The 27,238-nt window shown below is 40.8% G+C and overlaps 3 protein-coding genes across 6 annotated transcripts in view; 2 read left to right on the forward strand and 1 right to left on the reverse strand.

Moving 5' to 3' along the window:
• Positions 1 to 2,438, reverse strand: part of LOC309844194 (small membrane A-kinase anchor protein) — a 75,159-nt gene extending 72,721 nt beyond the window's left edge. For all 3 annotated transcript variants that reach the window (XM_082690573.1, XM_082690570.1, XM_082690572.1), the window contains exon 1: positions 2,329 to 2,438. The gene's annotated coding sequence lies outside the window, so the exon portion shown is untranslated. The remainder of the gene's footprint in view (positions 1 to 2,328) is intronic.
• The window catches only part of SLC40A1 (solute carrier family 40 member 1), a 747,507-nt gene that overhangs the window by 217,840 nt on the left and 502,429 nt on the right, over positions 1 to 27,238 (forward strand). The window lies entirely within an intron of this gene.
• LOC309844191 (uncharacterized protein) lies at positions 71 to 16,122 on the forward strand. 2 transcript variants are annotated; one of them, XM_082690565.1, is made up of 4 exons: positions 71 to 1,558; positions 14,740 to 14,867; positions 15,542 to 15,594; positions 16,064 to 16,122. In XM_082690565.1, exon 1 carries the CDS (start codon positions 333 to 335, stop codon positions 1,215 to 1,217), a length of 885 nt encoding a protein of 294 aa, XP_082546691.1. In that variant the 5' UTR covers positions 71 to 332; the 3' UTR covers positions 1,218 to 1,558; positions 14,740 to 14,867; positions 15,542 to 15,594; positions 16,064 to 16,122. The 2 variants fall into 2 exon arrangements, with proteins under 2 accessions (XP_082546691.1, XP_082546690.1); XM_082690564.1 differs by having other exon boundaries at positions 15,542 to 15,663; positions 16,064 to 16,109.

The raw sequence follows: 27,238 nt of genomic DNA on the forward strand, positions 1-27,238 counted from the left end.
TAAGAATGAGATTTCGATGTAATCTTTTAATTTTGATACATTCAATGAATATTGTGCATGTTTAGGAGACTGTAAATGTTCAGTGTGGCTTTTCTTTCCTCATAGGATAAATTTCAAATTCCTGAGGCTCAAAGCCTCCCTGCACAACTTGGCCCTAGCCTGAAGGGCTCTTCCTTTCTCATCTCCTAGCCCGGCGGGGACCTGGACCCCGTCGGTGGGGCCGGAACGAGGAAGTTACGAAGTCGTGGTGGGAGGAGCTTCCGGCGCGTCTGGTCTCACCCGCGGGGCGGTCCCTGCCCTCGAGCCGCCGCAGAGGCGCCTGGGAGTCGTGCATGCGGACGCTCCCAAGAGTGGCGGTGGCTGCGCGCATCAAGGGGACGGCGCAGCCGGAGTTTGGGGCCGAGGGAAAGGCCAGGCCGTGGCCCAGTGAACTCATACACACTGGGAAGCGAGGCCCCGTGAATATGATTCCTTTCACCACGGAACTCCCGGACTTCCGGCGCCGTCGTCAGGGAGCTCTCGAGTTTTCGCGGAAGCACCGTGTCGCGCTGCGACCTCGCGACCGGACCGGTCTGTGCGCCGCGGTGCTCACCCGAGCGCGGCTCCCTGCCGGCGCCGTCCGGGCTGTGGCCGTCGTCCGGTCTGCCACTCCGTCTCCCACCGACCGTGTTCCCTGCGCTGCGCCTTCTGCTCCTGTGACTCGTCCGTCCGCGGGTGTCTCCCCCACGACCTCTCACCCGCTTGAGGGAGACCTCTCGCCCTCCTCAGGGAGGTCTGCTAAGGGCGCGCGTCCCCTGACGGCCTTCGGGAAACCACTGCTCCTCACTGCGTTCAAGGTGATACTAAAACCCCTTCCCCGGCCGTCCCGCTCCGGCCCACAAGTCCGTCCCGCCACACCTCCCGCCGCGCGCCGCGACGCGCTCCCCTCACGGTGCTCCCCCCACAGTCCTCGTCCCTGTCCGGGGGGCGTCGAGCTGCTTCTCGCCGTGTCCGCACCGTCCCTGCCGCACCGCCTGACGCCCGCTCGTCCCGCTGTCCCCGCCGGGTCGTACCTCCGAAGAGGCGCGTCGTCACCGCCTCCGCTTCCTTCCACACGGGACTCCGTGACTGACGCGCATTTACTTGAGGACTCGCTGCCTCACGACGCGACGAGCTCCACGAGGCCGGAATCGTTCTTCTCAGACTCCGAAGGCTGCTCGGCGGACGGCGGTCAGTGAAGGTTTGTGAGGACGTGAAGCTCCGTTCACCTCCGGAGCGAGATTCCGACGCTCTTTCCCCAGACGTGGAAGCGGAGGGTCAGAAAGGCCGGTCGTCCTTCCAGCGTCCCCAGCACAGTCCGCGTCAGCCCCACGTCCTGGGAGGCGGCGTTTCCTCCCGAGTGTGAGCGGCTCCTCGCGGGAACGACCAGAAGGGCCTGGAGGCGGCCCCGGAGAGCAGCACAGCCCGTCCTGGCTGACGGCGGCCTCGTGGCCGGCGGGGAGCAGCCTCCGTGGGGGCCCTGGGAACGGCCCTGGGTCTCCCCCTCACGTCACAGAACACGGATGCGGTGGGATATCCTGTAAGTGGGTCGAGGGAAACGGGTTTTCGAAGGGAACTGCTCGCAGAGGGTCCCGCGGGATGGAGGGAAGAGCCCAGAGCGGGAAAACGAGCAAGGAAAGGGGGCGCGGCGTCCCCGCAGCCACGGGGACGAGGGAGCGCGTGCGTTTGACCGACAGCACGCGGCAGCTTGGAACGACCCGCGGCTCTGAACAAGCGGCGGCGACGGGAGCAGAACCGCCCGAGGGTCGCGAGGCTCGCAGGCAGGACGAGGCTGCGGCCCTCACTGCACTCCCTGGGGCTTCCAGTGCTTTTGTCCCTGGAGAGACTCGTACTCGAGGGTCTACCCCTCGCCCCCCATCGAGTTCTGGCCTAACCCGGTTCCTCTGGAAACTCCGGCTTCACCGTGGTTGGCTGAGTTGCTCCTGCTGCGAAGGCCGGGCAGAGCCCGCGAGTCGTGAGGGGCGGAGTGGGGCCGGAGGGAGGCTTCCCCGGAGGAGAGCTGGAAGTTCAAAGATCCTGGGGTATGTTCAGTACCACATCTTATACTCTCAGAAGTGGGTGTCAACCTGGGTGTCGTCTCAGGCCGCTCACAGATGCGGCAGGCCCAGCAGGAGCGGACATGAGCCGCTTCTAAAATGCAGAAGCTCCTGACTTGAGACACTCCATTAGGCTTGAACCTCTGCGTCGCTAGACTTGGCGAGCCACGGAAACTGGTCCTATCAGGTTTAGTGTGTCAGTCACTAAAAAGCAAAATATTTGGTATGAAGAGTTTAATAAGGAAAACTGTACCTTAAAACTGGAATCCAAATGATCCAAAACAGGTATCCTATGAAGCGTGTAGAAACAAGCGGGTGGCTTCCGAAGGCATCCACGGCTGACTCCCAGGCCCCTCCGCCTAGAGATAGTTGCTAGGCGGTACCCGATTTGCTCACAAATGCACTTTCCACCCAGGGATCAGTGCTGTGATGACACACAACCCACGGCTCTGTCAGTCGTGCTGCTCCTGTTTCATTAAAGGCAAGAGACCGTGGCCAACATCACTGAGGCTGGTGGGTCGTCTCGCAGACAGGAACTGCGCCAGTGTCTTTCCTGAACAAAAAGATGAAGATCTTTGCCTTCTAGGTCTAGGAGTCTTTAGAATAGTTTAAGGCTGCCTGTTTCATTTGTTCTTAATTTCTCTGAGGCCAGTGTAAATGTCAGGGATCAGCACACCGGATAATGGATCTGACTTGTCTTCCAAGTTTTCTTATTGATCTACAAAACACCAATACTGCAATTCATTTCACTTAAACTTACTTAAAAAATATTTAGTAGGCAGATTCTGAGAATTTGAAATGTATAAAGAAAACAAAGATGTTGTTCTAGAATTCTGAGGTTTTACTTTTATATTCATGGTAGTAATGTGCTCAGTAATACAAAAATAAAAGGGAGAAGTGTGATTGGCCCTTTTTCCAAATGCAACATTTTCTAGTACATATGTCCAATCATTAATTGGATGAAGTCCCATCACGAATACTCAACACTTCCAAGAACAAATATAACCTTTTCCTCAAAGCAGCATGCTTTTTTTCATTTTTGTTAAATTATTCTCATTTTTATTAAAGGTGCCTTCCCATTCTTGGTCCTTTAGACTTAAAATCCTGGAGCTATAACTGCCACCTCTACGATATTTTTTCCATGTCTAGTAACCAGTCTTGCTTTTTATCTCCTTTGTTCTCTCTCCCCATGAGACCTCCTGTCTATTAATGTTTTCCTGCATCACTTTAGTCTCTTTGCCGTTCCCTCTTTCTCTCTCTCACTTTCTCTCGGTGTTTAGTCTGGAATTGAAAAGATGCAATCTTAGCCCCTCAACTGCCTAACAAGCCTTCTGCTCTAGTCACCTCACGCCTTCTTCAAAATTCCTGGCACCCAGTAGGCTTTATGATTCCTTGCTTTCTTCTATTCTGCTCTAAATATTTACTCCTACCTCTAAGCCTGTTTCATGCGGAATATCCTACTGCTTTTTGTCTCTAATCATGCCTGAATTTAGTCATTACCTAAAACTATTCTAAATTCCCACTTCCTCCATAGAGCTTTCCTCACTTCTTCAAACTTACACTAATAGAAAGCTCTCACACGTATCTTTCAAAGTTGTCAGTTGGCATCTCCATATGTTCTAGAATGGAAGTTATCAAGAATCTGAAGTTATAATAAGAATTGATACTTGTATCATGCTTACATTGTACTAAGCACTAACCTAAGTATTTCCATTTGTTAAATTCAATTTTTCACAACAACTTCATGAAGTAGATGTGACTATATCATATAGTATTATAGATATAACTATAATCCTTTCTTTATAAATGAGGAAACTGGGGCCCAGGGGAGCTACATAACGTGCTCAAAGTCACACAGTAAGCAGCAGAGTTGGGACTCAAACTCAGACACACTAGTTCCAGAATCCATGCTCTAAACCACTAATCCTTATACTAGGGTTCTTCCAGTTTTAAATTTCCTACACATTTGACTGAAGAGAAACCAAGAAGGGGAAAGATTCAGCGACTGGCCCAAAGTTACATAAAGCAGTGGTTCTCCAAATGTCATATGCTGCGAATCACCCAGAGGCCTTTTATTTTTTAATTTATGTTTTTAAGATTTTATTTATTTGACAGAGATCACAAGCAGGCAGAGAGGGGGGGGTGCAGGCTCCCTGCTGAGCAGAGAGCCTGATTTGGGGCTGGATCCCAGGACCCTGGAATCATGACCTAAGCTGAAGGCAGAGGCTTTAACCCACTGAGCCACCCAGGTTCCCCATCCCCAGAGGCTTTTTATTTTTATTTATTTTTTTTTATTTTTTTTATTTTTTAAAGATTTTTATTTATTTATTTGACAGAGGGAGATCACAAGTAGGCAGAGAGGCAGGCAGAGAGAGAGAGGAGGAAGCAGGCTCCCTGCTGAGCAGAGAGCCTGATGTGGGACTCGATCCCAGGACCCTGAGATCATGAACTGAGCCGAAGGCAGCGGCTTAACCCACTGAGCCACCCAGGCGCCCCCCCAGAGGCTTTTTAAATGCAGATTCTAATTTTGTAGGTGTTGGATGAAGACTAAGTGTCTACATTTTTAACAAGTCCCCACACGATACCATGTTACTGGTCCACATACCACACTTTGAATAGCAAGTTCTACCAGAAATGCCAACCGTGACTGGAACTCATTTCTGATCTCTCCACCTAGGGTTATCCCAAACATTGAACAGGTGAGGTAGGAGAAAATGTGACAGAATTTGCTAGGAAAACATGTTCCCCATTTTGAATCACTTCCTTACAGATCATGAGGGGCAAATAAACTTCATGGTGCTTTTTTTCCGTGTGAATTTTTATTCTGTAGTAGTATAAGAGCTATGTTTAGATGGCTCCAAGATTTACCACCCTCCTCAAATGTGTGCAAGTATGCAGCTTGTCCAAGATTTCTCATCCATAAATTCATGATTCACATCTCTACATCCCATCAGTTTATTGCTCTGAGTAGTGATCTGGGGATATGAGGTTGAAGGAGGAAAGAGTATTTGGGGTGGTAGGGGACAGACTTTCCGAAATCCCAGAAAGCTGGAGTCAGGACACCACTCATGGATATCTGGGCATTCATTCTGCTTTTTCTTCTCAATGAGCTTGTTGCTGACTGAGGCTAGAGAACCAGAGAGTCCTAGATGTCTTAATTGCTTTTTCCAATAAAAGCAAATATTGCCCAAGTTCTTCCTAAATAATAATGTATGTCCCTGGTATTAAAAAAATACAGGACAGGGGCACCTGGGTGGCTCAGTGGGTTAAATCCTCTGCCTTTGGCTCAGGTCATGGTCTCAGGGTCCTGGGATCGAGCCCCGAATCGGGCTCTCTGCTCAGCGGGAGCCTGCTTCCTCTGTCTCTCTGCCTGCCTCTCTGCCTACTTGTGATCTCTGACTGTCAAATGAATAAATAAAATCTTTAAAAAATTTAAAAATAAAATAAATAAAGAATACAGGAAAAAATAAAGCTTCCCAGACCTAAAAGGTGTACCGTCTGCAGCTAGTGTTAACGGTTGTTTCTTTCTCTTCTGGGGGCTCTGGTGGCCAAGGGAAGCTGCACTGAGATGTGCTGAGCTCTGTGGCTGCTGGCTTCCCCTAAGCCCGCGTGCTCCTGGCCAAATATGCCAATACATTGAAAACCTCAGGACCGGGAGTGGGTATATTCCCTTGCTAGCCATCCATCCTCTATTTAAGCCTATAAAGTGTGTGTGTGTTTTTTAAAAGAGCATGGCAGTTCTTTTGATGTCATTTATTTCCGTCTATCATTTAAGTTAAAACCACCTCCTCTCCCCCCCTTTTCCTACCACTCCTGCCCTCTCCAAATCTGTGAATTTGTGGGCCAGATTTTCTTTGCTTTGTCTTCCCTCACCTAAAGTCTTAGTTCTGAAACTTACTCTATTGTGCTGTGCCCTTAAACAAGTCTGTATCCAGGAGCTTTTATTATGGACTCTAAAGAATATTAATCACCAACTAAAGATTTTTGTTGTTGTTGTTCAAGAAGGAGAAAATAAAACAGTATTCCTTACATTTCTTTTAGATGTATTTAGATTGCCAAATAAAATAGCTCTTTGAGACCTGAAGAATAAACCCTGTGGGTTTCCCTCCTATATGAGAATCAAGGAATTATTCAAGAATTAAGCTTTTTCTTAAAGGAAACTGCAAAGATGCTTTCAGTTTACTATAGTATTTTTATATGTATTTACACAACATGATTTCCTGTTAATAACATTTAACTATATAATGATACTTTCCATTATACAATCTACTCTCATTTCAATACATTACTTCGGTAGTAAATAAATCTGAATTATAAATAACAATCTTGTTTTTAAAAAGATTTTTGAAGTTTTTCAAAAATGTCTCCTTATATCTCCTTATTTTCATAGCTTTGTAGAAGAAATTTGTTGAAAATCTATAGCTCCAGAGGTGCCTAGTTGGCTCAGTGCGTTAAACCTCTGCTTTTGGCTCAGGTCATGGTCTCAGGGTCCTGGGATTGAGCCCCACATCAGGATCTCTGCTCAGCAGGGAGTCTGCTTCCCCCCCCCCCTTGCCTGCCTGCCTCTCTGCCTACTTGTGATCTCTGTCAAATAAATGAATAAATAAAATCTTAAAAAAAAAAGAAAAGAAAATCTATAGCTCCAAGAGGTGCCATGTTGTGTCATTAATCTGCCTCCTTCTTTCAAAACATAACAACTTTATGGGGGAGGAGGGGTTTGTTTTGTTTCCCTCAGTACTCTGCTCAGTGATTTCCAGAAAAGAATTTTGCCCCACAAACTTGACTTTAGTAGAAATTGCCTTCAGAGTGCCATGTCAACCACCATGAGCTTATGTCACTAATTGGTGACATAAGCTATAGCCCACACGAGTGTGAGGGAAAGAGGAAGCTCTACCATAATTCACGGTTACAGTATTGATTTCTGAATCGATGACACGGTAGCTGAATTGTTGGCTCATTGCATTTAAATCAAGTCCAAATTTGTACTTTGTAGGAACGTTGTTTTAAAGAGCACAGGAAAATCCAAAACTGTTTCATTATGGTGACACTGGAGACAAGAAAATCCTCTGAATTATGTAGAAGCCATTATCTCACAGACAGGGATGGGCTTCCCACAGTCAACTCATTGCAGCGAGTCTTGCAGTCATGGGTTGTCTGCATTAACAATGCTATGGATTCACGTACCCCCAACACTCAGGAGCACGTAAACTTGAAGAATTAAGACAGCTTCTGAGGGGCACCTGGGTGGCTCAGTGGGTTAAGCTGCTGCCTTCAGCTCAGGTCATGATCTCGGGGTCCCGGGATGGAGTCCCGCATCGGGCTCTCTGCTCAGCAGGGAGCCTGCTTCCTCCTCTCTCTTTCTCTGCCTGCCTCTCTGCCTACTTGTGATCTCTCTCTGTCAAATAAATAAATAAAATCTTTTAAAAAATAAAGACAGCTTCTGAAAAACGCTTTGGAATCAAATGTGGAAGATCTGAGGTGGAGAAATTTATATTTGAAAATGAAAATTATATTTTCATAACCTTCATGAAAGCACTAGACTGATTTTATTATCTACAGAATAACCAGACTTCGTACCCAAATACCAAGCTTTGCTAGAGAAAAGAGATTTGGGAGGAGCAAACAAAGAAAAAAAATGATAGGTGAAATTTTACTGGTAAAATAAAACTCTGTAGAAAGAAAGGTAATACAAACCAAATAAAAATTAGAATACTAGGGAACAGGGATGATTTAATGATGAAGATAAAAAATACATTTTAAGCGTATGCTTAAAAACGAATGAGGAAACTTAAGATACAAGTAGACTTTAAAAATGAAATGAAGATACGCAGTAATTTAAACAACTCAAATTCTCATCCAGAGACATTTCTTGGATAGTCTATGTTTTGTGGAAGAGAAGTAATGATCTCAATAAGATCACAGCCTGCGCATGGCTCGTTGTCAGTCCATTCTCCACGTCAATACCATAGCCTAAGAAATCGCGGGTCAGTACAACTAGGAATAAGCATTTCCAAGAAATAAAAGCTACATCAAACTGGAAAAAACTGAACATGATTGGTGAGTCAAAGAATGAGAATGATACTTAGAATCACTTTACATGAAAAACTTACTTGGAGTAAGAAACAGTAGGATTTGAATTGGTTCAATCCCCAAAACAAAAGCAACTAAAAGTCTACGTTAAGACGAAATGGATTACACAAGTAAATAGAAGAAATGACGAGTGTGAGCAGATAAGTGAAAGCGGCATTGGCATGGTTCTACATCATCTTTAAAGAAACAGAGAAGCGAACAGAAGCTTCAAAGAACATAGAAAATGCTACATACAGTGAACAGCATCAGAGGGCCGGTTCTAGTCATCCTTCCTCCAATTCTAGCCCAGGTATGACAGGATTTGGAGCTCAGTCTTCCCGGACGGGACGGGGCACAAGCACACTTCTCCTTTGAGGTCACTGTCACTTTGAATTCTGATGCCACGTTCTCAACAGTCCAAATGAACTCAGCCACTTTCCCCCATCACAATCTCACCACTAGGTTGCAGTCTTAGCTCAACTGCTGCTGCTTTAAGAACACCTGTTTCCAAAAGTTCATTTTCTCTTTGGTTTCCTTTGCCTTTGGAGACATATCTTGAAAGAAGTTGCTGTGGCTGATTGTGAAGAGATTACTGCCTATATTCTCCTCTAGGATTCTGATGGATTCCTGTCTCACGTTGAGGTCTTTTATCCATTTTGAGTTTATCTTTGTGCACGGTGTAAGAGAATGGTCGAGTTTTATTCATCTACATATAGCTGTCCAGTTTTCCCAGCAACATTTATTGAAGAGACTGTCTTTTTTCCATTGTGTATTTTTTCCTGTTTTGTCGAAGATTATTTGACTATAGAGTTGAGGGTTCATATCTGGGCTCTCTACTCTGTTCCACTGGTCTGTGTGTCTGTTTTTATGCCAGTACCATGCTGTCTTGGTGATCACAGCTTTGTAGTAAAGCTTGAAATCAGGTAATGTGATGCCCCCCGTTTTATTTTTGTTTTTCAACATTTCCTTAGCGATTCGGGGTCTCTTCTGATTCCATACAAATTTTTGGATTATTTGCTCCAGCTCTTTGAAAAATACCGGTGGAATTTTGATTGGAATGGCATTAAAAGTATAGATTTCTCTAGGCAGTATAGACATTTTAACAATGTTTATTCTTCCGTTCCAAGAGCATGGAATGGTCTTCCATCTTTTTGTGTCTTCTTCAGTTTCTTTCATGAGTGTTCTATAGTTCCTCGAGTACATATCCTTTACCTCTTTGGTTAGGTTTATTCCCAGGTATCTTATGGTTCTTGGTGCTATAGTAAATGGAATCGATTGTCTAATTTCCCTTTCTGTATTTTCATTGTTAGTGTATAAGAAAGCCACTGATCAAAAGCTTCTGCACAGCAAAGGAAACAGTCAACAAAACAAAGAGGCAACCCACAGAATGGGAGAAGATATTTGCAAATGACAGTACAGACAAAAAGTTGATATCCAGGATCTATAAAGAACTTCTCAAACTCAACACATACAAAACAGACAATCATATAAAAAATGGGCAGAATATATGAACAGAGACTTCTCCAATGAAGATATATAAATGGCTATCAGACATATGAAAAAATGTTCATCATCACTAGACATCAGGGAGATTCAAATTAAAACCACATTGAGATACCACCTTACACAACTTAGAATGGCCAAAATTAGCAAGAGAGGAAAAAACGTGTTGGAGGGGATGTGGAGAAAGGGGAACCCTCTTACACTGTTGGTGGGAATGCAAGTTGGTGCAGCCACTTTGGAGAACAGTGTGGAGATTCCTCAAGAAATTAAAAATAGAGCTTCCCTATGACCCCGCAATTGCACTACTGGGTATTTGCCCCAAAGATACAGATGTAGTGAAAAGAAGGGCCATCTGTACCCTAATGTTTATAGCAGCAATGGCCATGGTCAACCAAACTGTGGAAAGAACCAAGATGCCCTTCAATGGTCAAATGGGTAAGGAAAATGTGGTTCATATCCACTATGGAGTATTATGCCTCCATCAGAAAGGATGAATACCCAACTTTTGTAGCAACATGGACGGGACTGGAAGAAATTATACTGAGTGAAATAAGTCAAGCAGAGAGTCAATTATCATATGGTTTTACTTATTTGTGGAGCATAACAAATAGCATGGAGGACATGGGGAGTTAGGAGAAGGGAGTTGAGGGAAATTGGAAGGGGAGGTGAACCATGAGAGAATATGGACTCTGAAAAACAATCTGAGGGGTTTGAAGGGGCGGGGTGGTGGTGGTGGGAGGTTGGGGGAACCAGGTGGTGGGTATTGGAGAGGGCACAGATTGCATGGAGCACTGGATGTGGTGCAAAAACAATGAACACTGTTACCCTGAAAATAAATATAAAAAATTAAAAAAAAAAAAAAAAAGAATACCTGTTCCCAAAAAGTGAACCATTTTAATGGTTGAACAGGTATTACTTCTCCCTTGTGCAAGAGGACAGGAGGTGATGCAAGCCACACTTTATCAGTTTATCAATCAGTTCAGCAGCCCACCTGGATGCTCTAGCAAGTATCTTGTCTTTCAAGAACATCAAAACTCCCATGTTGCTCGCCCACCCAAAAAAACTCTCGGGAGTTGCCCCTCTGAAAAAGCTCACTCAGCCAGCTGCCTCTTAGGAGCTTTCCTCTACTTCAGGACGCGTGATCATGTAACCAACAAAAATCATCCCCTGGGTATTTTCAGCCTCTATCTTTAATATGTGACCAACAGTTAAATAACAGGCACATAATTACTTCCTGTTTCCAGGGCTTTTCTTGGGTCCCATGACCCCCATCTAAGACCCCCATCAGCCTTGTGCTGATTCCTTTGAGAAGTCCCCCTTTCTGTAATCGTTCTAGGCACTTTCATGAGTAATTCCCCAAATGAGCTTCAGAGAATGTTTATTCTTTAATCTCTAACAGCATCTATTATAGGAACTTGACACTTCTTATTTTCTAAAGGAAAACTCAGGGAGAGGCAAAAATAAAATAAGGAAATGAAACAATAATGTCTTATTTATAATGGATTTGAATCCTTTTGAAATGTTTCCTAATGGAAGTGCTCATAAATGCCGTGTTTCCCTTTCATGAACAACTCCTAAATTTTGTGGTTGTTTTGGAGGGGAGAATAGCTATCACAAATTCTTCCACAGAACATGCTTAGGTATTTAGTTTGGAATATATTTTTAAAAACATCTCCAACAATAATAAAGCATCCAAGTATAATTTAAAAATAAGTCATATGTAACTATAAGTCCTCAAAATTCCTAGAATAAAGAATCATCCCATAAAATAAACAACATTCCTTTACAGCCTAATGCAGACCAGACCACATAGTCAATGCTTGCCATGCAGGGTTTCACGTCATCTGGACCTAAGCCCTGAAAGGTAAATTATTTTATTATCCAGGTGGTTTTCCTTTTGCATGGGAGGTAATACAAGACTATACACATGACCGTGTAGGCTGAAACTGTCCAGAGATTCTAATAATCAATGGGAAAAATGGCAATGATCCATAACTCTAAAAATGTTTTGTCAGGGGCACGTGGGTGGCTCAGTGGGTTAAAGCCTCTGCCTTCGGCTCAGGTCATGATCTCAGGGTCCTGGGATCGAGCCCCACATCAGGCTCTCTGCTTAGCAGGGGGCCTACTTCCTCCTCTCTCTCTGCCTGACTCTCTGCCAACTTGTGATCTCTGTCAAATAAATAAATAAACTCTTTAAAAAAAGTTTTGTTAGAACTTAAAAATTCTCCTATTGTTAGATTCTAAATATACAGGGAAATCAAACAATTCATAAAATCAGTAAATTAGCATCCTGCAATTTAAAACAGTAGAAACACACAGAACTTATGTGTTTTGTTTCTTATTGAGACCAAGTTATAAACAGAAAGCAGTAAACGCTCATCGAGAAAAGTGTGATCAGCCCCAGCCTCCATCCTCCCGTCGTGTATCTTACAGTGGAGCTGATGAAGTTCTCGAACCTAGATGAGGTTCAGTGGGGTGAGTTTCGGCGCCGATGGCTAAGAAAGAATTCTTAAGACATCTTTGGTGCAAAAAGATGGTTTATTAGAGCACGGGGACAAGACCCGTGGGCAGACGGAGATGCTGCCCGTTATCCTGAGGAGTGGCTGATTATATACACAGGAGTTGGGTAGGTGAGACCAAAGGGGATGATGTTAGTCTCCAAGGAATTTTGGAAGCAAGGTCTCCAGGAACTTGAGGGGCTAGCTATTGTTGGGAGAAAGGTTATTTATTACTAGTAGTAAAAGTCTTCTTGTAGAGAACCCTTTAGATGTATAACAGTGGGTCATATGCTTGGGAATGATTCTCGACACTATCTTGGAGATCTAGAGATAAAGTTTCACATTTCTCCTATCAAGTGTCCTTGTTAGTGAGATTTGGGTTTAGAAGAAATTTAACTTTATTTAGGTCTTGAGGAACTGAGTTATTTGCCTCTGGAAATTGTGCTATTGTTAAGATAGCTTCTTTGTTGTAAATCTCTAGGACATTAGTAAACCAAGGGAGAATCCTGTCTTGCAAGATTGTGATCTCTGCAAGTTAACTATTTGTTTTTCTTTTAGGGCAGTCAGGGGTGCCTGAGAAATGTCACACATATTACCGAGGGGAGTGGGTGGAGAGGGGGTGCAAGGTGCCAGCTTTTGCTTTGTCCTCAGCCAGCCTCCTGTTCCCTCATCAGAGCCAGCATCCTCTCTGTTCTTTGGCAAATGGGCATGCGCCTTTCTCAGCGGGATCCAGCTTCTCCTATTTTATCCTCTACCAACATCATGCAGTACCTTAGAGACTTCCTGTGGTGGGAGATTCTTGCCAGCATCTCTTCCTCTGGGACATCTTGCTCTTTCTCTTCGTGATTACTTTGCTCATTTGTTGCTAAGGCAGCCTCTCTAAGTGTCTCTGCTTGCAGGTCTAGGGTCTCTCCAGGGGCAGCAATGGCTACAGTCCCATGGTCACTCCATTTATGTTTGGTTTTAATTTCATTTCCAGCATTACTGCTTTTCATTTCTTTGCTGCATTTCATCTTTTTGGCCAGAATCTTCTTTTGGTCAGTGATTTTTATAAAATGTCACATGTGTTTTATCACTGGGAGCCAACAAGACAGCACAACCACAGGCCTTGTGGTGTGTGCATGAACTGATGGCAGGTGCACAGTGCCTATTATGGACAGACTCTGAAAACGGTGATGTGATTGGTTATTGACCAAGATGTGCTTCTGTTATTTACACAGACATTTGAAACAGAAATGCTAGTAACAAAATTTGTATTTTATGAAATTTGTCATGGCTACTATGTGTGGTAGCTGAAATTTGAACTGCATTGTTGGGAAACTGGTGTTATTTAACTAAATGAGGCTGGCTGAAATGTGTACATGTTGGAACTGCGCAAAGTGAGGACTGCCTACACTCCTTTCAAGTATAAGAAGGACTAGAAAGGTTAAGTAATTTTCCCAGTGTCACACAGCAGGTAAGGGACCAAACGAAGTTTCAGCCCTAATTTTTTCTAGCTCTAAGACTCAGGTCTTAATATTTTTCAACTCTTAGTCCCCTTCGCTTGTTTGACCCATCCCCTCCACCCTTCTCCGTTCTGGCCATCACCACTTGGTTCTCTGTTTTTAAGTATCTGTTTGTTGATTTGTTTTGTTTTTTGAGATCCTACATATAGGTGAAATCATATGTGTTTATCTTTCTCTGACTGACTTGTTTCACTCATCATAATACCCTCCAGATCCATCCATTTTGTTGCAAATGACAAGAGTTCTTTCTTTTTTGCTGCTGAATAATATTCCATTGTTTGTATGTACCACATCCGCGTTCACTCATCTCTCAGTACACACCCAGGTTGCTTCCATATCTTGGCTATTGTCAATAATGCAGCCATAAACACAGGGGTGCACATGTATCTTTTTGAATTAGTGTTTTCAGATCCTTTTGTATCCTTAAATCCCAGAAGTGGAAGTACTGGATTGTAAGGTATTTATTTTATTTTTTCTTAACTTTTTGAGGAACCTCCACACTGTTTCTCAGTGTTTCCACCAGTTTTCATTCCCACCAACAGTGCACAAGGGTTCATTTTCCTCTACATCCTCACCAACACTCGCTGTTTCTTGTGATTTTTATTTCAACCGTTTTGACAGTGAGGTGCTATCTCCTTGGGGTTGAGGTCTTAACAATTTCAAATTGCTTCGATGACTGTGCCTTTATTCGTACAAGTACTTGAGTTCTGCTTAATGGCATGTCTTTTACTTTTCAGTTTAACAAAGTGACAGTATCTCATTATATTTTATGAATATTTAACTACTTCCTAGTCTGAGTCTCCCAAACTGTGTTCTCAAGATATTGTTAATAGGTGTGGCAAAGATCATAGAGCAGTGTTCCTGGGGCTCATGGGGCATTGAGGAAGCCAGAGTGAACAGAAGAATGGGCAGGAGAAGAGCTAGAGTCGTGGGATCAGAGAGGAACCAAGCGGCCAGGCCATGTGGGATCTCAGAGGTCTGCATCAGGATTTGGGCTTTTATTCTGAGTGAGATGGGAGACTGCTGAAGGGTTTTGAGGAGAGGATTATGGTGTGAGAGAAATATATAAACAACCTTCTCTTTTCTCAGACCCAGTAATTAATGAGAAGGAGATTCAGGGAAGAGAGGCAGACAGCGAGAAAAACATGAAAACTGCTCCACTCCCCTGACTTGGGGAGATGGGGACGAGTCTTCAGTACATCAGGGAAATGCCAAAGGTAAAGGAGCGGCGCTCTCTCAGGCTACCCCCCACCCCGCCCCCACATGGAGCCATTGCAACAGGTTGACATAGCGTGATCAGACAGAGGGATACTGAGAGGTTCAATCTCCTGCCTGAGAATCTTTTCAAATGGCAGCCACGCAGGCAAGGTGGCCATAGCCAGAAGGTGGTTCAGGGCAGACTGCACAGGCAGAGCTCTGATGCAGCCACAGAGTCAGAAGGGAGCATTTCCAACTCAGTACGTGTCCCCGGGATGGGCTGTGTTAGCACCATTGCCACCTAGGAGTTTTCAGAAATTTAAAGTCTCCTACCTAACCCTATTCAACACGAATCTCTGGGATGGGTGGTGGTGGCGGGGGGGGGGGTGATGTCCAGGAATTTGTGTTTTAACAAGTTGTCCTGGTGGTTTTTATTCATGTTAAAGCTGGAGAGGCTCTGGTCCGTAGCACCATCAAGGGCTGAAAGTGAAGCTGAGTCCATCAGTGAGTCCTGCGAGTGTCTTTGCCTAAGCCTAAAAGGAAGAGCATCTTACTACAAGCCGCTAGGCAGATAGGTTGCCCAGCATGCAAAGGAGGCAGTGAAGGTAGAGCCCTAGGAATGCCAGGAGCCTATCTTGCCCCCATTCCTTCAGCCACATACCTCTCAATACAATAATGATATATCTCATTTCAGACACCTGACCTTCTTGGAGGAGGGAAGAGGGAAGAGGATAGATAAAAGACTGGGTATTTTATGCAAGAGAACCCAAACACTTTTATTCAAGAAAACCCATACGCTTTCCAAAAGAACTACAGGTGACTCTTGAATAACACAGGGCTTAGGGGCACCAACCCCTTACACAGTTGAAATTCCATGTATAACTTTTGTCACCCCCAACTTAACTACTAATAGCCTGTTGTTGACCAGAAGCCTTACTAAGAACATAGCCAATTAACATGCATTTTGTAGGTTATATGTATTATATACTGTATTCTTACAATAAAGTAAGCTAGATAAAATATTATTAAGAAAATCACAAGGAAGAGAAAATACACTTACATTACTGTATTATAAAAAACAAAGCAAAACAAAATACCAACCTATGTATAAGTGGACCCACGCAGTTCAAATTTGTGTTGTTCAAGAGCCACCTGTGTTTAAAATATTGGATGGAACTTCAGACTGGACTTTCTTTTTTATTTTTGTTTTTCTAAGCAAAAGGTGGTGAGCATGGGTAGAAGACCCAGTCAGCTGCAAAGTGAAGAAGACTCAAGTTACGGGCACGCCTGGATTCTCATAGTATGACTGTACTATGTTAACATGTAATTAATCAGTTTCCAAAAGGGAAAGACTATGTAGTATTTTCACACTTATTTCAACAGAGGATCCTGTTTTTTCCTCCAAGAATAATAAGAGCTAACCCTGATTTCATGCTTTCTATCTGCCAGGGGCTATATTAAGTAAAAATATGCCCCAATAACAGTATAGAATAACACGGAAGTAGTTTCTATACCATTCCCACTGTGACAGAGGAAACCTGCAGTAAAGGTAGTGGATCTCAGGGGCCCTCTTCACTTGCATAGGCCTCTTCTAAGGCCCTATATCTAAGTTTTTATTTATAATTTGGTGTTTTTCTTTAAAAGGGCCACTATATTTCAGCTCTACTATCCCTTGTCATGTAACTGCCACCTACAAGAAATGAGAGGTCCATAGTAGAGCTTACTTACCTGGTAAAGAAAAATAATGGGAGAACATATCTGCATTAGCCATTTGCATCTTACAGGTTGGGAAATGGAGACACAGAATTATACAGAGCTGTAGTAAGTTATTCAGTCATACCATTAGTGTGCCTCAAGAGCTGGGATTTGAGCCTAGTCATCTGACCCCACATCCCAGACCCTTAATCACTAGTCTATACCGCCTCTCTACAGCTTGAGGCATTATTTCCATTATAAACTACTTTTGGAATTTGTTTATAGTAGATTATGTCAGGTGTCTTGGAGGAAAAAAAATTAGTACACCTACATACACCCATACAGAGTTAAATAACCACATGAGAACTTAAGGCTAAAGCAAACCTAATTCTGCCAGATGGGAAACTAAGTCTGGGCTGCTGGCTCCCACCTCACCTCTACCTCTGGGCCATAAAGGACCAGAAGAGGCTAGAAGAAGGAGGAAGAAACTTATGAAACCAAGAGCCATGCTCAGCAATGGAAACCAACATTTTGAGTGCTCCTTAGGAATCAGAAAGCAGTATAGCCCAACATAGAGTGAAATGATGATAAGGGTAGAGGGGAGGGCCAGAGGGCCACAACTGAGATACAGACTGAGGCAGATAGTGCTGATGGCAAATTTCATTTCTGCTCTCACTCTCCTATGGGAACCTAAAATGGGGGTGGCAGTCATGGTCAGTCAGCCAAACTGGGGCCAGAGCTAGAATATACTTCTTTTTAAAGTTGAAAGTTTGACCAACATTGAAGGCTTGCAGGTTTGTATAGGAATCAGAACTCTGCAATGCGACATTTGCTGTACATTAACACACATTAATGCACACATATGTACATATGCTGCGTGAGCACCAACCTCCCAGACCTGGAACATTGCCCGTTACACTGATCTCATGGAGAAAGAAGGCAAGAGTATTAGCTGGGAGCAGCCACATGAAAATGGAAAAAGAGCCTGGGTGGCTGGAGTGGAAAGGCAGAGGAGGTAGTGTCTTATTGTGCATTTCTTATATTCCTCACTCCCTGACCAGGAAAGGAAATAAAAAATAAAGCCATTTGCTCTGAGACACGAATAGTGCCTCCAGTGGAGGGATTGAGAATACCCAAGGCAGGAGTGGAACACTGAAAAGGAAAATAGGAATAACGGAACCCCAGATTAAGGTATACATGCATTTCTTCTCTCCTCCCTGTCTTCTCATCCACTCTTCACTCACTTTTTTCTCTTCTCTCTCTCTGTCTCATGCACACATGCATGTTCACACACACATACACACATACTCTATGAGAAATGTAAACCAAGATTTAGGATTTTGTTTAAGGTAAATGTCACTAAGCAAGGAAATCCATTGTGCCAAAAAATAAACATGAGCTTAAAGAGAAAAATTAATTTGATCTTTAAGGAATGTGAGCATTTGGAAATAAAGATAAAAAACTCAAATTACAACAAAATTTAACAATTTTAAAGACAGAAAATTCTAAAGGCTTTCAGAGACAAAAAGAAAAAATTAAAATGAAAAAAAAAAAAAAAAGGAAACAGAAACAATCTCCTCCAAAATCAAGAATCAAAGAGGGATTAGACTTTTCATCAGCAATGTTAGTTAGAAGACATTGGAGTAATATCTTCAAAGTTCAGAAGGAAAATACATTTAAACCTAGAATCTTATTTCCAGCTAAACTACAGTTTAAATGTAAGGAGAAGTAAATATTACAGAAAGTTTACCATACATCCTCTTTGAAATCACTATTATAGGTCAAACTCAGGGGAAAAAAAAGAAAGAAGTTCAAGAGCAAGCAGTGAGATACACGTGAAAGAGTAAAGACTTTGGTGCTTTAATTGTTTAAATGAGCAATTACCACAAAACCCACTTGACCTATATGAATCTGGAATAAAATTCTAAGTCATACAAATAGGAGTTTGGGGTATATAGATAAAAGTCAAAGTGTTTTAAGAACCAGTTAGAATTATTTGGAAAAAAAGACTGAGATACTGATAAATTTTAGATAGTTTCCCTATTTTAGTAATTTAGAAGTAACTACCAGAATAAAAGTAGAATGAGTAACTTATCCAATAAATGAAAGGAAAGGATAAAAAGAAAAAAAAAAAAAAACTCGGGAAGAAAGTATGGTGTCTTTTCCTAGCTTGCCTCAAGGTTTTGTATTTAGGTAGTTACTTGGGAAAGAATCCCAAAGAATAGGAGTAGCGGACTGGCAGGAGTGACGCTGAGTAGGAGAGAAAGCCAACTTCATGGAATCAGCTTAAGACTACATTATCAAGTCAATCAGAATGGTGGGAAACTGGAGCCCCCACTAGGGTCTTCTGAGGAACCATGTGGAATGCACCTTAGAGGGGCACCTAGGTGGCTCAGTTGGTTAAGTGTCTGCCTTCCATTAAGGTCATGATCCGAGGGTCCTGGGATCAGGTCCCACATTGGGCTCCCTACTCAGTGGAGAGTCTGCTTCTTCCTTTCCCTCTACTGCTCTCTCTGTGTCAAATAAATAAATAAAATCTTTTTTTTTTTTAAAGACTGCACCTTAGAATCATCTATTCAAAGGCTAGAAGAGAAGGATAATTATCCTTTAGCTCCTCTGCATCATTGATCAAGGTTTGCCCATGGTTGTTAATTTGTCTGCACTTCTTGGTTCATCCATGGTGAGAGGTTCTTGCAGGTGTCCCAGGCAGTGGTGGTAAAGAAGCCTTGGAGTAGAAAGCAAGAGATTCACAATGCAGCTGAGACAATATGTTGTCAGGTTATACCTCTACGTAGGTGGTGGTTTCAACAAAGGCTGAAGTAAAAAGAAAAGCCAAAAGATGGCAGCAATGATTATAATGATGATCATCATAGAGAGGTTCAACTCATTAGGTTTAAGAAACATAATACTCTGTCATTTGAACTTCAAAGGATGCATACACAAATATTAATATTCTGCTCCTTCAAAGACTTGACACATAATCTATGTTATCGGACTTCAATAAAATAAAATTAGAACCGAGAAATAAAGTTCTTAGGGGGAACTTCTGCCTTTTATTTCTTCTTCCTCCTCCTCCTTCCCCTGCTTCTCCTTCTTATTTTAGTAAATTTGGTTATCTGAATGAGTCTTGTTGAAATCAACTGAATACACTGGATAAGTAATTAAAAAAAAATCTTCTTTAAAAAACTGTCTTAAAGTTAACAAAGAGCCAACAAGATTGTAAGGAATTACCAGGTAAAGCCTGAAGGGAACAGTGAAATTTAAAGGGGTAAGCCAATACAGAGTCCTCTTTTCACGTGAAAATATTTGCCAATCCCAGTATATTTGAACTTCCATTTTGCTAACTTTATTTGAGTGAGGAGATGAGAAATAAAAACCCAGGGTCATATGAGGTGAGGAATCTAACACCAGACACTTCCCACATTAAGCTGGACTCTCAAAAAGTTACATTCAGAGACTAAGGATTAACTAGAAATGAACTAGCACTTGTGGGGTATTATAGTATACATTTCCATCATTGAGGTAGACCCAGGGACCTTAAGTCTTGAACATGGATTAAGGAGGCCTTGATAGGGTAATATAATCCATGTCTTTAGGTATCTGGCAGAAACCAATTCAAAACTTCTCTGGAAAAAGGTAACTTCATCCAGGATCTCAGAATATTCTTGTAATATTTTTCAAAGTACAATGGCCACAAGGCAGCCAAAATTAACCAAGTTAATAAATAAAACACTATACTATAAATGAGAACTGGGAAAAATAACAAGGCAGACAAAAATAGCCAAGTTAATAAACAAAACAAAACACTACAAATGAGAACTGGGAAAAGCAATAGACAAAAGAAACAGATGTATGAACCTTTAGATACTGGAATTACTAGCCAAAGACTATAAAACCAAACTATGTTTAAATAAATAAAGACAAATTTGGAGGAAAAAGTTTGTGGGGAAGAAGAACTTATAAAGACTGGTAGATCATATTTAAAAGGAAAAAACCCTCCAAATTAAGAATTTTGTGGATAGTTTAAACAGTAGATTACATACAGCTAAAGAAAGAATTAGTATACTGGAAAATAACTAAAGAGAAGATATCTAGAATGCAGCATTGAGAAGTAATAAAATAGAATATAGGAAAGAGGGTTATATGTTTAAAGGATAGAATAAGAAGGGTTAACATAACTAATTGGAGTCTCAGAAAGAAAGAAGAGAGAGACCAGTACTTTACAAGATGATAACTAAAATTGCACCAGTAGGTATTTATCTAAAGGAATCAAAAATGTTGATTTGAGGGGGCACATGTGTATAAACCTCAGTGTTTATAGCAGCACTATCACCAGTGGCCAAATTATGGAAAGAGCCCAAAATTCCATCAACTGATGAACTGATAAAGAAGATGTAGTATATATATATATATATATATATATATGAAATCTTGCCATTTGCAACAATATGGATGGAACCAGTGTGTATTATGTTAAGTGAAATATGTAGGTAACCTATATAAGCAATGGGTGATATAAAGTAATAACAGTTATGTCCTGTAAGGTTTAAAAAAGTAACATTTTCTGTAATGGTAAAACTGGTAATTCCAAATAATGCAACTGCTGAGAACAACTAGAAAAGCTAGTATTGGAGAGCCTAAGAAGAATTACAGAGCCAAGTTTCAGAAAAAGGAATAAAACACAGATGGGAAGCCTGCTACTTGGGCCATCTATTGATTCCTGAAGAACCAGCTGATAAGGCTAAAATCTGAACTGAGCATTTCACAGACTCATATAGTTGGCAGGATGAAAACTGGAGGGCAGGACCAATTAAGTGGTAATGTGGTACTTGTAACACTCCCAGCCTGAGGGGGCATCCCCAAATGCTACACTCTAGGAGTAAGTGTGAACTAAAATAGAACAGCTGGCTTTAAATCATTTCAGTAACTGGATTAAACTAAAATAATTGGGATCACTAATGCACCTAGACACCTAGACAAGAGTAAAACATTTTTGGAGGAAAAATAGCATCATCCTGGTCCTCAAATCTCTCTATGATTTTTATTTTTATTTACTTATTTGTCAGAGAGAGGGAAAGAGAGCACTAGCAGGAGGAGTGGCGGGCAGAGGGAGAAGCAAGCAATCTTCTCACTGAGCAAGCAACGTGATGTGGGGCTGGATCCCAGAACCCTGGGATCATGACCTGAGCCAAAGGCAGATATTTAACTGACCAAACCACCCAGGCATCCCTCTACAATTTTTCATATTCAATTCTTATATCAAGTTAAAGAAAACCTATACTAGTAAACATCCCAAAATATTAAGAGAAATAGTAGGTAATAGAAAGAAACATACAAGGATGGACATTATCAGATTGGATACTTAATATAACACTTAATATTTTCAAGGAACTATAAGCAAGATTCAGAATTTTGGCTGGGAACTAAAAACTGTACATAAAAGCTGAAAAAAAAATCCAGAACTGAAAAGTACAATAACCAAAATTAATAAAGCAATCAATTGTTTTCAAGGAAGATTAGACACAGCTCAAGAGAGAATTAATGAACCAGAAAACAGATCATAAGAAAATATCCAAACTGAAGGACAAAGAGAAGAAAGTTTAGAAAATAGAGAAAACAGTGTAAAAGAAGAGAGTAAAAAGTGAAAAACAAAAGAAATATGTGGATAAATTAAATAAATTATAAATAAAATCGGCTGCATAAAACATAATACCTTTGAATAAATATGTGTATACAGATACAAAAGTACACATATGTATGTAATGTACACATCCATGCATGTTTAGATATTTACATGCATATATCTATATACATATATAACATGTGTGTATATATATGTATATAGATATATGCACATGTATATATGTTGAGTGTTTCTTGTGAGATTCTTACCCATTCTATTGGGTTGTTTCTGAACAAATCAAGGAAAACATCATGAGGAAAATTTCAAAATATTTAGAACTGAATGAAAAGGCTTATTAAGAAACAAAAAAAGGAGGAAGATATAATTAAATATACTGAACAAAAAGGTGAAAATAGCTAAAGGAATAACAGATTTTTTAAAAATTTAACAAAAGCACACCATAAATACAAATTAGTAATGATGAAAACTTGAAGATTTTGAGATTTCCCAAAATGAAAGAAAACTCAGATAAACCAATAGGTACTAAGGAAATCTGATTGAATGCTTTTTAAAAACATTTAAAATTGGCTAAGTCTAGACTGTTTTACAGATAAAGTCCACAAGAAACCTATACTCTCAAATTAGTGGGAAAGCTACCAACTAATTTTATAATGCTAGCACAGTCTTCATAATAAAACAAAATGATAGACAAGAAAAGGAAATTATGGGCCAATTTCATATATAAAAACAGCTTCAAACATACTAAATAAAAAAGTAATTAAGTCCAATATGCTATAGATAATAATAATAACAGAAATAACAGAATATCTTGATCAGGTAAGGTTTATACTAGAAAGGCAAAGTCTAAAGGAGGGAAAGCATATAAATGTAAAAATAAATATAAAAAAAGAACTTTATAAAATCCAACAACTATATATGATTAAAAAGCTCTTAAGAAAACTAGGAATGGAAGGAAATTCCCTTAGGGAAATCCATAGCAAGAATCCTATTAATTGAAAAACTTTAGAAGCATTCCTTTTACATTTAGGAATAAGATAAAGATCCTCACTATTGACACAGAACACTGTAGGTCCTGGGTAATAGAAGACAAGCCCCAAACTAAATAAATTAAGTAAATAAAAGAGAAATAAACAGAATATGAGATTAACACACAAAAATTTGCAGTGTTACTCTTCCCAACAATTAGAAAATAAGATATCACAATAGTAACAAAAAGATTAATAAGTTCCTCTACATACAATAATGAATGAATGCATAAGAGAAATTTATTCTTTAAAATTCTTTAAAGGTAACAAATAAGGTTATACAATTCTATTAAAGTTATAAATAATGGAGGGATATACCATGATTATGATTGGAATGACACATGTAGAAGTGGGAAGGAAATAAATCTCTCTAATTATAAGCACATGGAATCTGAAAACATAATAGGGGTAAAAAATAGAGTTGTAAATTTATATAATGATGTAAAATTTATAAACAAACAACTACTCTATATATTTTAAGGTATATTAGTGGGTGCATACATAGACAAATTCCTGATATGAATTCTATTTCTTGATCATGATGTGTTTTCACATATATCATATAGTCTATTTTAAGGACAAACATTAAAGACCTAGGGAGGCTTATTATTGCTTTCACAAGTGCCGTAAGTGTAACCTAGGCTGGTCCTGAAGGACTTAATCTCTCTAAATACTTAGCTTAGTTTACCCAGGGTTAGAGGAGATGGTGCTGGCATACTCAGTAAGTTAGAATGATAATAAAAATCTTCCAAATGCATTTACAGTGTAATATCATCCCTCTACTTGGGTTTATTAATGCGATATCACTGATGGCTAATGGACACTGGGCACTCTGAGGCTCAGTCTTCTATTTGAGATGGTGTGCTACTCAGGAATTCGATTACCAGTAATGGGACTCAGCCATGAGAAGGAATCTGATTTCACTCCTGAGGGGGAAAGAAGCAAGCAACAGACAGATTCCAACTCAGGCTGTGTTTTGTTTTGTTTTCAAAGTAGACATTTTGATGAGGTATCTGGGTCACCTGGCAGCTCCCATTCATCACTCAATTTCTAATCTCCTTGCTGCTACCAGTCTCCTTCCTGTGCTCATGCACAGCACAAATGAGACTGTTCCCTATGTTCTGAGGGGTTCTTTGCTCTCCTAGAGGCCTAAATCACTTACCCCTGACACAGAATTAGAATCATTGCTTTCCATTATTTGACAATGATCTTTAGAAAGATTAGGAATCATAAAGAAATTGTTCTGATTTTGCCCTATCTTTGAGCTTCTAAGTGCTCTGGGAGCCCCTGGGGCAGAGTGGAAGTCCTCTGCCCCAATCTCTGTGGCCCATATTCTTCATCTGTTCTTAGGGTTTGTGTACCAGACTTCTTAGACTGCTACATATGTAAAAGGGTAAGGACAGCTCTCAGAGATGGTAAAAGCAGCAGATGTCTCAGCATCTATCAGTGCTACAAGACATGGTCAGAAGTATTTCATTCCTCAACTTTGTGTTCCTAAACACCACTGATTAGAAGTTGTAGGTCATTTTTGAGACCAGGTGAATCTATGATAATAAATAGTGATGTTATTTAAGTTATATAGTATTCCTATGTAAGAGAAAAAAAGTTGTGATTTTTAAATTATTCTTTATCTTCTACTACATTATCTATCTACTACACCTTGTGTGATGTCATTAGTAATTCCTGTTGTAACTTTGATTTCAATCTACATCTGGCAGGGTCTGGGATAACTTTGGATTTAAGGAAATTGAAGGGCCTTAAAATCACTTAATTTATTCCCTGATGTTCAAGAAGAAATAGTGTTATAGCAGAATGTAAAGAACAAAGTTTTATGTGGGTCTGGAAAACAGTGCTCTTTATAGTCCATGAGAATTTAGACAGTGGTATCATGGAGATGGTTGGCAGTTTTCTAGGTGATCTGTCATTTCACAATGTGGTATTTTGTCCAAACATTGTCAATTTTCAAGATAAATGTAATTTGCATCTTACTAAAAATAGCTTAATGTTCTTTGGTTAAATATACCCTCACTATGTGATACTTATGGAAGTCGCATATTTTCTACATTCTGATTTTGGGCTACTTTATTTGGTTGTGATTTTCTATAGATCTTGTCATATGTAGGTCTGTGGTTTTCAAAGTGTGGTTCCTTGGGCCAGCAGCATTGGTATCATAAGAAAACTTGTAAAACTGCAAACTCTCAGGCCTTGCAGCAGAATTCCTAGATGAGAAACTCTGGGGCCAGGGACACAGCAATCTCTGTTGTGATGGAAACTCTGGGTGATCCTTATGCATGCTAGTTTGAAGCCTTGGTCCTAGATCATTTATACCCTCAACATACAGCATTCATGGTAGCACCTTAGATGTCTAAATGAACCCAATTTTCTGATGCTGGGATATTGGATTTTGTTGTAATATTCCCTGGGGCTCATAGAGCTCAAGGCTCATTCTAACCTTGAAGTTAGAATTTCTTCAGAGGAAAATAGACAGTTCTACACCAAGAACTATTGAAAGAGGCGATTCTGGGAGAGGCAAAGGGGACAGAGGAAGATACCTTAGCTTGTGGGTAAGTGGGGATTATTTTTTCTTCTCCAGGCCTCGTGATTACAGATACTAGAAAGTAGAGGAAAAGTCTATTCCTCTTAGAACAGAGTGGCCAATTGGAGAAGAGGGTCTCTCTCAGAAGCTGGGTATGTTGGAAGAACATCCCAGTGGAGGATCTCCTGGAGTTCTGGAAATGAACTCCCCATGCAGAGGGATCTCTTGAGACCAAAGTCAGCAGAGGTGGTGGCATAGAGGCCCAATGATGAAGGAGCCTGTATGACAGTTCTTGGGATACTGTCAGAACAAACCTGGGAAAATAGAGCTCTAAGGCAGGTGCTGCAGGCATTGTCATGTTGGCAATACAGATGAATGTTATGCCCACGGGCTGGGGAAACCTAGACATGACTTTCAAACATGCTGGCCTGTCTAGTTATCACAAGTTCCTTCACCCTTGCTTTGGTGACCTATAATTCTAATCAACTGCTTGGTTTTCCTATACTTCACACTATACCTACCTTTTCCCTTGACCATGGCATTATAATATATAAAAATCAATGAGATTTGAAAGTCAGGAAATACAAGCTCACAGTTAAGTCAGGGATATTTGAGAAACACATCTTATTAATACTGATTCTTCCACTATTTCTCCTATAATACTATAAACCAGCAGAAATCCCATAGAAGAATTTTGAAAGGGAAAGCCAGGACTTATCCTTCTCTGGTAAGAATTTGAGAAAGAGAGACAAATTTTAGTTAGAGTTCCCATTAACCCTTTTGGTCTCCTTGAATTTTCTTTGAGAGTTATAATTTTATGTTCAAGTTTTCAAAAAGAATAACTTCTTTTTGTAAATCTTGAAATGAGGCCTTTATGGAATTTTATTAAGAATCCCAAAGAGTTCAGAAACAGAACAAAACAAACGAACTGTAGCTGTACTTACTGCATGGCTTCTAATATGTGTTCTATCACTAGCTTTTTATTCAAACTTCTTAATCTCCCATTCCATTTTGATTCCAGCAGACCACTCCTAGATATTTCTTATGACTTTCATATCCAGCTGCCAAGAGGAACATCTTATTTGAGACTTTACCTGATTCAATCTCCCCAAACCAGTCATTTCAATCATTTCAGCTTTCTTTCAGGGAATATCCATATTCTAGAGTAGAGTTCTGGATATGGAGGTACCAAGAATATTGCCAGCTAAATCATGGGGAATGGGTTGAGGTCTTTCCAAATGTCTTCTCAGAGCATTCATTATTATAACAAATTTAGTTTTCTTTATATAACTGGAGCAATTACATTGGTTAAGATGTCTTTTTGAGTTGTCCTTATGTATAATTTGCACATGTCCCTAAATTTCTATATGGAGCACAGATTATATCACCAGAAGATTTTGGTGGCAAATGTATTGGATCATCAATAAAGACATCTGGCTTTGTTAACTTGGGCAAGTTATTTAACTTCTCCAGGCCCCTACTTCTTCATCC

This window comes from Mustela nivalis, assembly GCF_964662115.1.
Source record: "Mustela nivalis genome assembly, chromosome: 11".
NCBI lineage: Eukaryota > Metazoa > Chordata > Mammalia > Carnivora > Mustelidae > Mustela > Mustela nivalis.